The following is a 15,068-nucleotide window of genomic DNA, read 5'->3' on the forward strand; positions in this document are numbered from 1 at the left end:
ATTGGCGAGAGGGGAAAATGGGAGCGATTCAACTGCTTCGCACGCCTGCTATAATGCTCGTACACGCAACCGGATTCCATCAAGTTCAACCAATGATAACGCGCCACGTAATCGAAAAGGTTTAGAGATCGGCGCATGTGGGCCCCCAGAAAGTGTCCACGTGGATGATCTCTGCTTACTCGCTCCCATACTAAAAGCGGAGCATTATATGGCTGGTTGTGGTGGGGTTTCGACGTTTCGTGGTACTGTCGTTTTCTTTTTTTTTTTTTTTTTTTTTTTTTTTTTTTTTTTTTTTTTTTAATTGCTCTTTATTCGTTTTCTATTATTTTGTTTAGTTTCCATACGGAATATGCTTTTGGCGTATACTTTTTCTTTTAAAAAATATATTATTGAAGTTTCTTTGGTCATTACCTCGTGATTAAGAAAAGAGGCGGTTTTTCTTTTTTCCTTTTATTTTTTCTTTTTTTGCTACAGTTCCGCATATTCTGTTTATTTCCCGTTTATATGAAAATATTTCTGAATTCTCTCATAATCTTCTAAAGTTTCACTCCTTGCGGCCTTAGAATTTAGATCATCTAGGGAATGTTTAGAAAGAGAATTCGTACAATAATTTGAATTATAATTCATGATTCGTTACAGTATTTTTTTTTCACAAAAAATACATATAAAATAAAAATAATTTTAAATCATGATTCCGAATCGATAAATTAAACGTCCACGTGAACCATATTGCGATTGGTGTTGTTGCTAAATAGTAGAAGTTTGAAACGTCAAAAGCAAGACTTTCCTATGTCTGGCTCGCAAGAGAGTCGGTGAATTAGTGGCTTTTTAGGTGATTGATGAGACAATAAGCGAGGGTGGTCGAACATTCTAGCTACAACTTTAGAACTAGCTCGCGGGAAAGTGGCTTATAGTTATGACATAAAGTATAGTCTACAATAAACGCACTAATGCACCCAAAAAAAAAAGAAAAAAAAATCCTCTGGCTGCTTAGGATCCGTGTGGTTCACTATCAAGAAGAAACTCCACAGACTTCTGAGGTGTTTGATATGAGAATTCGTCTTATAGTTTGAATTATATCCTCTGGCTGCTTAGGATCCGTGTGGTTCACTATCAAGAAGAAACTCCGCAGACTTCTGAGGTGTTTGATATGAGAATTCGTCTTATAGTTTGAATTATAATTTGTGACTCGTTACAGTATTTTTTTCACAAAAAATATACGTAAATCGAGAATAATTCTGAATTCATGAACCAAACGTCCACGAAAGATTGAGGTATGAAGACCCTGACCAATTTCACGTGGCCTGCTTATCGAACATCAACAACGGAGACATCGTAAACTGGTCCACGAGCATCGCGATAACTCTTATGTCTCACTACAGTCACACATTTAAGTAAGTAATTTTGATTTGTTGAGAAAAATTTTGTGAGAGGAGAAATTTTTAAATTTAAACTTTTTGTGAGATGAAAAACACTGTAACAAAATTAAAATTATGAGTTTAAATAGAGTAACTAAATGGGACCTTAATTAATACATGAATCTTTTCCCGTAAAGCTTCTCTATCAATAGGATTAAATTTTAATCGTTAGATATGATTAAAATCACACCAAATTAAAAAAATATGCAAAACAAATAATTTCATATACAAATATAATTACTGAAAATAAAATCCTTTTAGTAGTTTATTTTTTCGGCACCTAAAGCTCATTATTATGTTCATAAATAATAGATTATTCATATTGTGCTTTTGGAGTGTTAAATTCCTATTGTAATCATAGGCAAACAATATGTAAATTCAATAGAATATTGTAAAAGAAATATAGGCCCGTTCATTTCACCGATTCGAGTTTAGAATTCAAGTTTTGTTACAGTAAAAAGCTTTAAAAAACAGTCACGTCTAACTTTTTTACTACAATAAATTTTTTTTTACATAAAGTCACATCTCAACTAGAATTACAAATTTAAATAAACGAATTAAACGGCCCCTAATGTTTAAAATTATATATGACTATTAGCTGGATAGACAGTCACGTCTAACTTTTTTACTACAATAAATTTTTTTTTACATAAAGTCACATCTCAACTAGAATTACAAATTTAAATAAACAAATTAAACGGCCCCTAATGTTTAAAATTATATATGACTATTAGCTGGATAATTTTACCCTAGAGTTGTCTTACAAAATCATGCTTTAGAATTGAAAGTTTTCTTTCCTACTACATGATAATGTTGTACCAACTTTTAGTTCTATTATCCGCACATAACTAGTTGGATCATGGTCAATGGTTCTATTTTTTCTTTAAATGTTTAATGCTATTTTGTAGTACTTCAATTTGGTTAATTCTTAAACCACACAAGAAGCATAGTATAGATGTTTTGTACCTTCGGTTAAATTTTTCATCTTTTAATTTTACCATGGAAGAGATTCATTGAAAAATTATTGGGCTTCTGATTATTTTGCCGGGACTTTGCATGTATTTGTTTTCTTTAATGTCCTTTTTGTTGTACTAGTAGCCTGCTTCACACTTTTGCAAGTTGAAGTGTCCTTTTCAGAGTTATTAACACAAATAATTTGAGTAACATCACGGAAACAAACCAAAAGAACGACATGTCAGACTTTCTTCCTAACAAGTAACAATAATCTCTCCATCTAAGCTCCAAAAAAGAAAAGAAAAGGAAAAAGAAAAGAAAAAAAAAAGAAAAAAAAAGAAAAAGAAGAAAAAAGAAAAAAGAAAAAAGAGAAAGGGAAAACTCAAAATGTGCTGCGTGTAGAAAGTTGATAGATTTAGGAGCCGTTTACTTTACTGATTCAAATTTTTAATTCGAGTTGAAATGTGATTTTATATAAGAGCTTTTTACTGTTGTAAAATGATTAAATGTGACTATTTCTAAAAAAATTTTACTGTAACAAACTCAAATTTTAAACTCAAATCGATAAAATAGACATGGCATTATTTCTTATTCAGTACAGACACATCTTCTCAGAGGGACAAAACATAACTCATAATATAAGAACCTTCTTCTAGTACATGTTTCTGATTCAAAGAAAACAATAAGTCCTATGGTAATCGGTAACCAGAATCACAAATCACAAAATTTTAAAAAAGAATAAAAAAAAATACTACATGCATCATTTAAGAAGTTCCCTCTTTCTCTTTTTTTTTTATTATTTTAATTATTTAGTGGTAGTAGTGAAAAGACCATCAATTTATTACTAGCTTTCACATAATATTCCATGCGTGCTAATTAATTTCAGCCGAAGGGGGACCGTTATAATTGTTTTCCCCAGCCTTATGACTTTCACAGGGTGACACCAGATATCCAATCCGTACATTGAAATCTTAGGGATTATTTTGTTAAGGGATTCGTATCTCAATTTAAATCATAATTCGTAATTTATTACAATATTTTTTTTCACAAAAAATATATATAAATTAAAAAATAATTATAATCTCATAATTTTAATTTATGAACCAAAACGTCTCTATTGCTAGTCATAGTCATGATCCCCAAGCCTCCCAGCTTTAACGCTATGCAAAACAAGGGCCCAATTATGGCTCCTTGTTTGTATCTAATCTACGTTAGGCTATGAATTCTCTCTATTTTGTTATATAAATAGCGAACTCACAATTTAAATATATTATTTTAAAATTTTTATCATTTATTTTTGATTAATACCTTTTAACTAATATAATTATTTAACTAAAATGTATTAATTAAGTATAAAACGTAAAAATTCAAGATTCATACATTTTGAGAGGTATTTGTCTCATTTTCTTTTTTTCTTTAAAATTTTCCATTCGAGGTAATTAATGTCAAATTGCTAAACTCACCCTTAAAAATATGTGTCTAATTTTTTACTTTTTACCCTCGATTAATATTTTTTTTTTATACAACATGAGATTTCAGCTATCATCCCAGTACCACTAGACTAAGAACTCTTAAACTTGATTAGTACATTTTTATAAATATAATTATTTGATTAAAAATGATAATAATTAAGAGTAACTGAGTAAGTATAAAAATCAACCACTTTCTTATTTGTCCAGATATCTCCTTTGAGTTTCGTCTCTGCCCACCTAATTATTTGGTGGGCTCAAGTTTGTCCCCCAACAAAGAATAGAGAGAAAGAGGAAAATAAGTCAAGATTTGAGTTGAATTAAAATTAATAGGTTCATAGTTTATATAAGTTAATAAATAGGCTAAATTATTGTTTTTATCCATAACTTGTCTGGTTATGAACCATAACCTGACAAGTTATTGTCCATAATTCACGGTTTTTGTCCATAACTTGTTTAGCTATGAACCATAACTTGTCTAGCTATGAATCATAACTTGATTAGTTTGTCCCTAACTTATCTGGTTATGAACCATAACTTGATAAATTATGACACATTAATTTCTATAATTAAAAATTAATCTATATATTTTCTTAAGCTTTTCATATTGACATATTTTTTATTATTTTCACAAAGAAAATGAGAATTTGGGTTGTTATAGGTACAGCGAGTCACTGTATTAATGGGCTACGACCCAAAAATGAAGGTGGAAGTGATACATAGCAATTTTTTCTTTTAAAACAATATTTTAGAAAAAACAAAATTTATATAGTAATTGTTATAATGATTTATACTATAAATTTACATGGGAATTATTCTAATGATATGTAATTTTTGCTATCTGTAAAATGTTTCAAAGTTTTGCTATATTTCAACATGACTAGCTGGTAAAATTTTTTGAAAGGACTAGCTAGTAAAATTTTACCATATGCTTAAAAGGCCTTTTACTTAATTTAATCCATTTTAAAAAAACCGAAAAAATCCTCCCACTTTGTACTTCAAAAAATTCTTACGGATTGCTGCCAAATCTTTTCCTTGATGCATCCCTAAAAAAGGATCTTTTTCTTTGATGTAAATATGAATTAAATAAACTAGAAAAACAAAAGAGTAGATTTGAACGTTTCTGAAGCATCTCAGTCAGTTGTTTTAAATAATTCACTCCGTGATGAAAAATAGATGGGAAAAATATTTCTTGATGCATGCAATTGTTCCATTTTCCACGTTTAATTTCATAGCCAGTTTTCTTACATATAGCACTCCTGATGCATAAAAATTTCGGGGTTTTAGCTTAAAAAAAGAAAAAGGTTTTGGTAGTCAAATAAGGTAAACAAAGAAATATTTTCATGATCTATAAATTGTTTCTGCCTACTAACAAAAAAAGAGAGAGACATTTTGTTTTCATCAAGCCTTTATAGATAAATGCTTTACAAATCTCTATTTTCTACAGTACTGTCTTCAAGAACTCATGTATCTTATATAGAAACTTTAAATTCTCAATAAAGCTATAGTATTTACAGGGAAAGAAAATAAACTTTTAATCAATTGCAGCTACAATTTTCGTCACCTCCAAATCCAAAGCCTTAATTTTATCATTACGTTTCCTAATACTATTATTGTAGGATAATTTATCAATCATACGTCTTGGAAAGCCGCTAATTTAGTTCGTTATGTACACAACAAAACAATACAAGAAGCTTCATAAAAAAATAAATGATGGATAATTAATTAGCATTACTAGTGCTAGATTTTGTACTGAAATTGGAGATGATTAATTAGAAAAGTGTACAACATATATCTTGAACAACTTTACCTTCTAATGTTAGTTGGCTCCAGTCGCTGTCTTGCCGATCGCGTCAGTTACAAAAGCAGGTTGTTGGTTTATATAGACAGATAAACGGGCCAGTGGTCGGAAAAGCAACGGGAAATGATTTTCCGTCTCCGTCCCCGTTCCCATCTCCACTTAAGAAGAGACGCAATCAGCATTGAGAATTCGTCGTTGGGAAAACATTCCTCATACCTATCTCATTCCCCCATCTAATATAATTACATTTAAAATTATACAATTTAAAACAAAAATGAAGTATAAATTTAAATAAAAATCAAATTAGGTTCTATAAAACAAACCACATGCAAATTAAACTTTTAGTAATAATGTCAAAAAACACTAATTTTGTTACATAATTATATTAAAAATAATATATGTATATCGGGACAAAGACGGGATATGGAGTACTTCTCCTGTCCTTAACCCGCCGTAATTTGGAGACAAAATTTTGTCGTCATCTCTGTCCTCATCCCCAATTATTATCTGCCATTCCTGCCTTGTTTCGGAACGGATCTCCGTTCCCGTGGGATTATTTTATGGCCATCTCTAGCCAGTGGACATATCTTTTCTAACAGATCATTGAGCTACACACACACGAATATAGCTTTAATATTAATGTTTAAAACGGATAAACTTTCTAGTATTAATTATGATAAAATCCTGATATCATTTCAGATTTTATCCAATTATTTGACAACTTAACAAACACATGCCCCATCTGGGAACTTATACTCTAATAATGAATCTTCACCACATTTCACTAATTAAACAAAAGTGCATTGATTATTTTATTATGCTACCGTTGATCCATATTCATCAAAACCAACTAATATCTAATTAAAGTATATTTTCTTCTTTCCTCCCAGAAAATCCTTTAATTTATGAGTCTCTATCCTGTACTCAAAGTCAATAAATGTTTACTTTAAAAAATTGAGAAAGTACAATGGAATTCATATACAGCAAAACCAAGAAAATTAACTTCTACACATTATCTATTAAACAATCCAACCGATGTTCGCACGCCAAAATGTTGACCTTCTTCGTGTTTGAAGCAAAGACAAGTAAAACTAACCATGTCAGGCTTTTATAACCGCTCTCGTTTCTTTGATGGTAAGCTTTATGTTAATATAGATTCCCTATAAATATAAAACCATGTATACCCCTCCTCATTCTCACATAACACAACACTACCAGCCGGTACTGGTTCCAATTACATACTATCCTAATCCCATGGCCTCCGGTGGCATAACGACCCGCAGTTTATGCGCTCACGCCAATATCCCTGCGCCGCTGATCCACGCGAACCTCTACAAGTGGCTGCGATTATTGGACGGTGATTTATCGAGTCTAGCAGGGTCCAAAGCGAACAATATCATCGTCAATACTTGTGGTGGAACTAGGGCGAGAGAGCAGCCTAAGGTGGTGGACAGTGTGTCCTGCAGGCAGATGTTCTTGAGGAGCTACACGTTTTCGAGGAAAGAGAGTTTCCCGGAGAAGACCAAGAAGCGTTTCGGCAAAATAGTTAGAGTCGGGGGATTGTTCCGGAGGATCACGGCTGCTAAGGATCATAAATATAAGCGGCAATCGGCGGCGAAGAGGAAAAGGAGCTGTTTGGTGGTCGTTAGGAGGGTGAAAGAGGCGTCTTCTGCAGCCTTGTCGTCCATGTGTCGACGCTTTCTGTTTTGCACTGCCAAGGTTGACGTATTGGCCCGCAGATCATATTAATGGAGATTTACGATGATCATGATTGATCTCATCATGTCCTTTTCTAATTTCTTCTTTCTTTTTTTGGTTTCTTTTTATTTGGCGTTACATCTGTGTGATCATGTGTTTTTTCTAATTCTGTGTCTGAATGAAGGTCTGGATGAAAAAGTGCGTTTGCAGGAAACATATAGGACATGTATATATATGGAGTATCTCTATTTCTCTTCAGCTATCTGCTCCTGAAACAATAGGAAATTATAAAGCATTATTTTTTTTTTCTGTGTGTTCTGTTTGGTGTGTCTTGAACCGATCGCATATTGTCCGTTCTTCTGTGTTTTTTTTTTTTGTTTTGTCTTTTGTTGCGTGTTTCTCTCTAACTATATGTTTTTTTTTGTCTTTTGACCAAATTATAAGCTCTAAAAAAGAATTTTAAATTTGATTAATTTTTTTATCAGCTAAAACGTGACCAAATTTAAAATTCTTTTTCAGAGTTTATAACTTGGTCATAAAAAAAAAAGGGACAATTTAGCTAGCTTATTTTCCTCTTCTCCTCTATATATCTCAATCTCAATAACTACTAAATAGCTTAGAGACGGGCATGGTTGAAATCAAGGAGTAATCGGTAAGAAAGGGTGCAAAAGATATATATGGGACCCCATATAAGATACCCGAGATCCTACTCCTTTAGAAACTTGTATGCCAAGCTTTGTTGGGTTCATCCACTGAACCACTGTACATGTATCTTTTTTTCTTGCTAGAACACTGTACATGTAACTTTCTTTCTGATTTATCACCCCCTAAAAAAAATATTTGTTTGGTCATCAACCCTTTGTACATTTGGAATTTTAAAATGACAAAATATTATGAGCATGTTTGTTTGACAGTATTAGAGCACTATATTATATAATAATACAATAATATAATATTTAATATGACTATTGTATTGTATAAATTAATATGGTATATGTCGTATTATTAAATATGACTCATTTTTAACGTATTATATTATATTATTTTATAGTGGATCAATAATTCATGTTAAGATTATGCACGATTAGAGGTCAAGGTTAGGTTGACATAGCGTCATACTAAAGCCTATAATTGTTGAAAAATTTAGGAGGCACATGCAAATTTATATTTATAAAAAATTACATTTAGACCCTAAAACTTTTATAAAATTATAATTTGACACTAAAGCTTTTATAAAATTACACTTTGACCTCAAATTTTTTTTATAAAATTTCATTTTGACCCTAAAACTTTTAAAAAATTATATTTTGGCCCTAAAATTACTAAAATTTTGCATTTTGACCCCTTATACAATACGCTATGACACTAAACATCGTATTGTATTATAATAATACAACACAATACAATACACCTTATACAATACAATATAAGCTACCAAACATGATTTATATGCCTAAATACGTGTAAAACCTAGGGCTGGTAATCTGGGTAGCGACACGACGACACGACTCGAAACCCGCACGAAATTAGCGGGTTTGAGTTTATCATAAATAGGTCTGGGTCAAAATCAGGTCGAACCTGTGAAACACGATTAAATAACGGGTCATTTTTAGGTTGACCTGCCAACCCGTAATTGACCCGCGATAATCCGTTTATTAAACGTGTCATATTTGGATAACATGATTATACAACCCGTTTATTACCCATTTATTACCTAGGTTAAAAATGTTTCAATATTAATATATTATTCATCTTCTAACCCTAATGGCCTAATTTTTATCTCCCCAGCCGCCCACATTCGAAGGAGAGCCAGCAAACCTTCTTCTCTTCTCCACTCTCTCTCAACTCTCCTCTCCACCGCTTCTCAGTCTCAGTCCTGGACCACCGCCTGACCTCAGTCCACCGGACCACCGCCTCACGCCAGTTTCTTCTTTTTCTTTCCTCTCCACTTGCCACCATTCCTCTCCGCTCGCCACCGTTCCTCTCCACACGCGACCGTTCCTCTCCACTCGCCACCGTTCCTCTCCACTCGACGCCTGTTTCTCCGCTACAAGCAAACAGGGTCACGGTAAAACCCATCCCCGTTCGTTCATTTCTTCCCTTTAGATTTCAGTTTACTTTTTTTTTCTTTTCCATAACTTTTCTTTCCTCGTCTTGGATTTCAGGTATTTCAGATTCAAAAATCAGAACACTTATTTTTGCTTGTTCTTCCTCGGAAACCGAAATGGGTATTTCAGATTTCAGTTGTTTTTGCTTGCACATCAAAACCTACAAACCCTTCTTCTCTTCTCCATCGTTCCTATGATTTCAATTTACTTACTTTTATGACTAGTTTTTAGTGTCAACTTAACAACCAGAGCTACAAGAACTGTGCATATGATAGTTGTGTAATGAAATTGGTTTAAGTTAACTTGGCTTTCTAGACTTATGGTTGTCTAACATTTTAAAATGTGATTTCACTCTTTTAATCTGTTGCTGTTCAATGTTTTTGAGTACATGCTATTGATTGTTTGAAATGTGATTTCACTCTGTGGATATTTGTGGTTATTTGAAGCATCTTGGAAACATGATCGTAGTCCTAATCTGAGACCGAATCTGTGATTTGCTGTATGCAGAAATGGTTATTTGTTGTGATGATCTGAGACTGTAGTCTTGATTAAGATTGATTAGGCTTAGTTTAAGTTTATGATATGATATAATTTGTCTTTGGAATATGCATAACCATGTGATAATATTCTGGTCCTATCCAAAAAATGGTTGATTTTGTTATTCAATTCTAAGTTGTATGACATGATTGAGGATAATATGTGAATGGAAGGAACAAACTTGTTTTGGGTAAAAAATGAAAAAACAACAACATAGAGAAATAAGATGGATCATTTGTTAGCAATTTCTTATTTGCAAAGGAATATCAGATTCCTTGGCATCATAAAATAGTAATTTTTGACCTAGTCCATTTCTAAGAATTCACACGGAGGAAGTGCTTGAGGCTTTGCTGGAAAACCAAGAAAGGTTTACAAGAGTGGCTTACACACACATATTCGGTAGAAGGTAGACTATGACCATTAATGTTGCTTTGTGCAGATTAATTGAAAACAATGGAAATTGATCTTGAGTCAATTGAGTCTCAAAGTGTGGATGTTGAGGTTGAAGAGATTGATGGATCGAGTTTTCATACCGAAACTCAAGGCGCTAATCTCCAGAAAAGAAAAGGGAAGCTGACCTCAAAAGTTTGGAGTCACTTTGTTCATCTTCCTTTGGGTCCGGACAAGAAATTGAAGGTGAAGTGCAAACATTGTAACTCTGTGTACCTTGCGGACAACAAGTACGGAACTGGTAATCTGAAACGCCATCTTGTGAATTGTCTGAAAACCTCATACTATGATATAGGGAAGATGCTCATTGCCCAAGAAGCTGGTGCAGTGACACTTAGTGGAGGTAAGTATGATCTCGAAAAATTTCGTGAGTTGGTTGTAACAGCTATAATCATGCATGATCTACCTTTTAGTTTTGTTGAATATGCGGGAATAAGGTTTCTATTTCAGTACTTGCACCCTCAAATTCAATTGGTCTCTAGAAATACTGCAAAGGCTTACGCTTTAAAGTTTTACAAGAAGGAAAAGTTTCGAATTAAATTGATGTTAGAGACTACTCCAGGTAGAATTAGCTTTACTTCTTATGCATGGACTTCTTTGACTAGTGATGGATATGTTTGTCTCACTGCGCATTTCATAGATAAGAATTGGAACTTGCAGAAAAAAGTGTTAAACTTTAGTTTTATGCCACCCCCACATAGTGGTGTTGCTTTGTCTGAAAAACTTTATGCTTTTTTGAGTGACTGGGGAATTGAGAACAAGGTGTTTAGTGCGACATTGGATAATGCTTATGCGAATGGTGTTTATGTTGACATGTTAAGAGAGCAACTAGTTGTGAAAGGGGTTCTTGTACACAATGGCGATCTATTTCACATGCGATGTTGTGCACACATACTAAATTTAGTTGTGCAAGAGAGTTTGAAGCAGATTGATGATTCAATTATTAAGATCCGTGATAGTGTCAAATATGTCAAGGGATCCCAAGTGAGGAAGTAAAAGTTCTTAGATTGTGTGAAGTTAGTTACAATTGGTGATAAGAAAGGGTTGTGTCAAGATGTACCAACTAGGTGGAACTCGACATATCTTATGCTTGAAAGTGCTCTTTACTATCGCCGTGTATTTCAACATTTAGAGTTGAGTGATTCAAACTACAATCATTGTCCTTCTAGTGCCGAGTGAGACAAAGTTGAAAAGATTAAAACTTTTTTGAAGTTGTTCTATGATGAAACTCTTAAATTTTCTGGAACAAAGTATCCCGCTGCCAACTTGTACTTCCCTTCCATTTGGCATTATTGCTTCATGTTGAAACAATATTCAGAAGGTGATGATGAGTACTTAAAGTATATGGTAACAGCAATGTGGGGAAAGTTTCAAAAGTATTGGTCTCAATTCCATCTTACCTTGGCTATAGCATGTGTTCTAGATCCTCATTTTAAGCTTGGGCTTGTTGAGTTCAGTTACAAAAAGCTTTATGGAGATGATTGTCTTGAATGCATATCAATGAGGAGTACATTGTACTCTATTTTTGAAGATTACAACAAAAAAAGAAGGATTCAACTAGCCAAAAGACCAATGCTTTTGAATCTTTTATGATGAAAAAAAGAAGGAAATGATGATGTGGATGTTATATTCAAGGTAATTTCTCTATTTATTAGTAATGCGGATGTTCTATGCTTATGTATGATTGTGTATTCTTATACTATCTCCTTCTCATTTTGTAAGAATTTGATGAGATGTCTTCAGTTTGAGTCTACTACCGCATCACAGAAATCAGAGCTTAACCTTTATTTGGATGAGCCAAGACTGGCTAGGACCGCGGATCTTGATATCCTTTCCTTTTGGAAATCAAACTAATTTTGATATCTAGCACTAGCTTCTATGGCTTGTGATATATTGGCTGTCCCTGTTTCTATAGTTGCTTCTGAAGCTACATTTAGTGTTGGTGGTAGAGTTCTTGATTCATTTCGTAGCTCACTTAAACCAAAGACAGTTGAAGCACTTGTTTGTACCAGAGATTGGTTATATGGAGACAAAGGTAGTTTCAAACTTACTTAAATTATGTATATTTTCTATATTGATTTTGAACTAACTTGTATCTATATATATTTGTTTTTGTGTAGATTTCAATGAAGAGGTGGAGGATCTTACACAAGATATCTTCAACTTTTCATTGAAAGAAGATGAGACTTTCTCACATGGATCAACTTCTCCTGAACGTAATGATGCACTTGGAGTCCCCCCATTGTAACAAATTATTTAAATGTTTAATTATTAATCATGTATGTTTGTTTTCTAAATTGTGAGACTTTTATGTGTTTATTTTTTAATTTGTGAGAGACTTTAATGTGTTTGTTTTAATTTTAAACTTAGATTATGTAATGTCTCTACATCATGTTAAACAGGTTGAGAAACATGTTCAGAAATAGGTTCTGAAATAGGTTCAAACGTGTTGATAGTAACCAGGTCATAAACGTGATGACAGGTAATTAACGGGTTGACACGACACGTTTACGACTTGTTTTGTAAACGTGTTGACAGGTAATTAACGGGTTGACACGACACGTTTACGACCTGTTTAATAAACGGGTCAATCGTGTCGTGTCGTGTCATCCCGCTAATAAACATGTCGTGTTTGGGTTTTGAATTTTGACATAATTAATAAACGGGCCGTGTTCGTGTCAGACCTATTCGTGTCAACTGAGGGGTTCAACACGACACGAACACGACCCGTTAACACGAATTGCTACCCTTAGTAAAACCGTATATAGAAGCGTTTTAGATATGTATATTCTCTGGAAGAAACAATATAGAAGCAGCTATTTCTATAAAGAATATTGTAACAATATTCTTAGGAAAAATTTATTTTCTCAACCTTCATTAGTTGACCCTTATTTTTTTCCCTTTGCTCGAGAAAGCTGCCGTATGTTGACTTTATCTAAGGGTGCGTATTATGTTTTTCTTTGTTTACACTTGTCAGGTTTTCATTTGCACAATTTTGATTGTTTAATAATTTTCTTTCTTCTCAGCAGACAATAAAAAATATTACGAAGACGCTTACCCGTCCTATCTTATTTCTAAAGTATTCGATGATCTACTTCTGATTTGTCGAACCGTCACTATAAAATCTCCTTTGTGTCCTTTCGAGAGAGTGGAAAGTGTCTATAGAAAACCAAGGTAAGATAAAAACTTCCAGAATTAGTGGCCATTGATTCTGACATCTTTTTTAAAGTCAAAGTGTGCTCGGACACCTCATTATCTGAAGTAGTGATTCAACTTCGGGCGGTGGGCATGCCCGGTGCCTGAAAATTTTTGGGCACGGCGGGCAGGGGCCTCTCGCCGCCCGACCAAGGTTTTTTTTGGGTACGGACTCGGGCAACCCAAAAATATTCATTCCCCCGACTGCCCGCCGCCATGGAGAAGTCGTCCCCCGTCGTTTGCCGGAATTTTTTTGAATTTTTCGGCAATACCCGAAGTTGCCCGAATTTTTTTGATCGTTGCCCGAAAAATGCCCGAATTTTGAATAAAACGGGTATTTTTTGCCCGAACCCGAATTTTGCCCGAAAATTTGAACCCCAACGGTCGGATTTCTTACCATTGCCCGACCTGCCCGAATTTTGCCCGAATTGCCCGAAAATATACTAGCCGTTGGACCCAAATTTTTGGGGGAGAAATTTTTTTTTTCAACCCAAAATTTTCCTATAAATACCCCCCCTCCCCCAACCATTTTTCTCACCAAAAAACTCTCATTTTCTCTCATTTTCTCTTAATCTCTTTTAATCTCTCTTAATCTCTCTCAAATCTTGCTTAAATCTTTCTCGATCTCTCTTAAGCTCTCTCAAAGCGCTCTCAATCTCTCTTATTTTTCATAATGGCTTCTTCTGGTTATGGTGGTGATATTCCCATTGATGCCCAATTCAATATCGAAGAAGGGTAATTTCTTAATGTTTTTCAAACGCAGGAATCACAAACTATGGAAAGAGTTGCTGATGAAACTGTAAATCCGACCCCTGGTGGACGTACTAGAGGTTGGGGACGTAATGGTGGTGGCACAAGTGGCTGTGGAGGAGAGGCAAGAGGTAGTGCTAGTGCAAGTGTTGCAAGTTCTAAGAAGAAATGCAAGCGCGCCTCAACAGTTTGGGAGCACTTCAACACATGCGAGGAGGTCGACAATAACGGTAACATTAAATACGTAGCTCAATGTAAATATTGTGGTGAGAAATTACAAGGTAACACTATTCACGATACTACACACTTAAGAAGACACTCTGAAAAGTGTCTTCAAAAGTAAGGAGGCGGAGCTGATCTCCGCCAAACGTAATTATCATTTGACCACCAAACCGGCGGTCTAAGCACGTGGAAATACGATCCGTAAGTTAATCGTATGGAAATGACACGATTAATAGCCACATGTAACGCCCTTTAGAATTAAACATGTTTAATTATGCTAAACTGTGGATTATTAGTGTGTCTAATTTGATTTTCATAATTAATTAAGGGACTTTAAGTCATTTTCAATATTTATAATTACACCCCAAAGAATTTTGGAAAACACACTTAAATTTAATACATTTTCCTTTTTTTCATTTTTCTTTTTCTTTTTCCTTTTCTTTTCTTTTTCTTTTTCTTTTTTTTT

General features: G+C 33.8%; 1 protein-coding gene across 1 annotated transcript; it reads left to right on the forward strand.

Moving 5' to 3' along the window:
* The first annotated feature begins 6,896 nt into the window (after positions 1 to 6,896).
* LOC21390600 lies at positions 6,897 to 7,391 on the forward strand. Its single transcript, XM_010094711.1, has one exon. It carries the CDS (start codon positions 6,897 to 6,899, stop codon positions 7,389 to 7,391), a length of 495 nt encoding a protein of 164 aa, XP_010093013.1.
* Positions 7,392 to 15,068: the final 7,677 nt, after the last annotated feature.

The sequence above is a fragment of the Morus notabilis genome, unplaced genomic scaffold, assembly GCF_000414095.1.
Source record: "Morus notabilis unplaced genomic scaffold, ASM41409v2 Scaffold299, whole genome shotgun sequence".
In the NCBI taxonomy this organism is placed as follows: Eukaryota; Viridiplantae; Streptophyta; class Magnoliopsida; order Rosales; family Moraceae; genus Morus; species Morus notabilis.

Coding starts and splice junctions, on each gene's coding strand:
- LOC21390600 (XM_010094711.1), top strand. CDS start 6,897: ATGGCCTCCGGTGGCATAACGACCCGCAGTTTATGCGCTCACGCCAAT.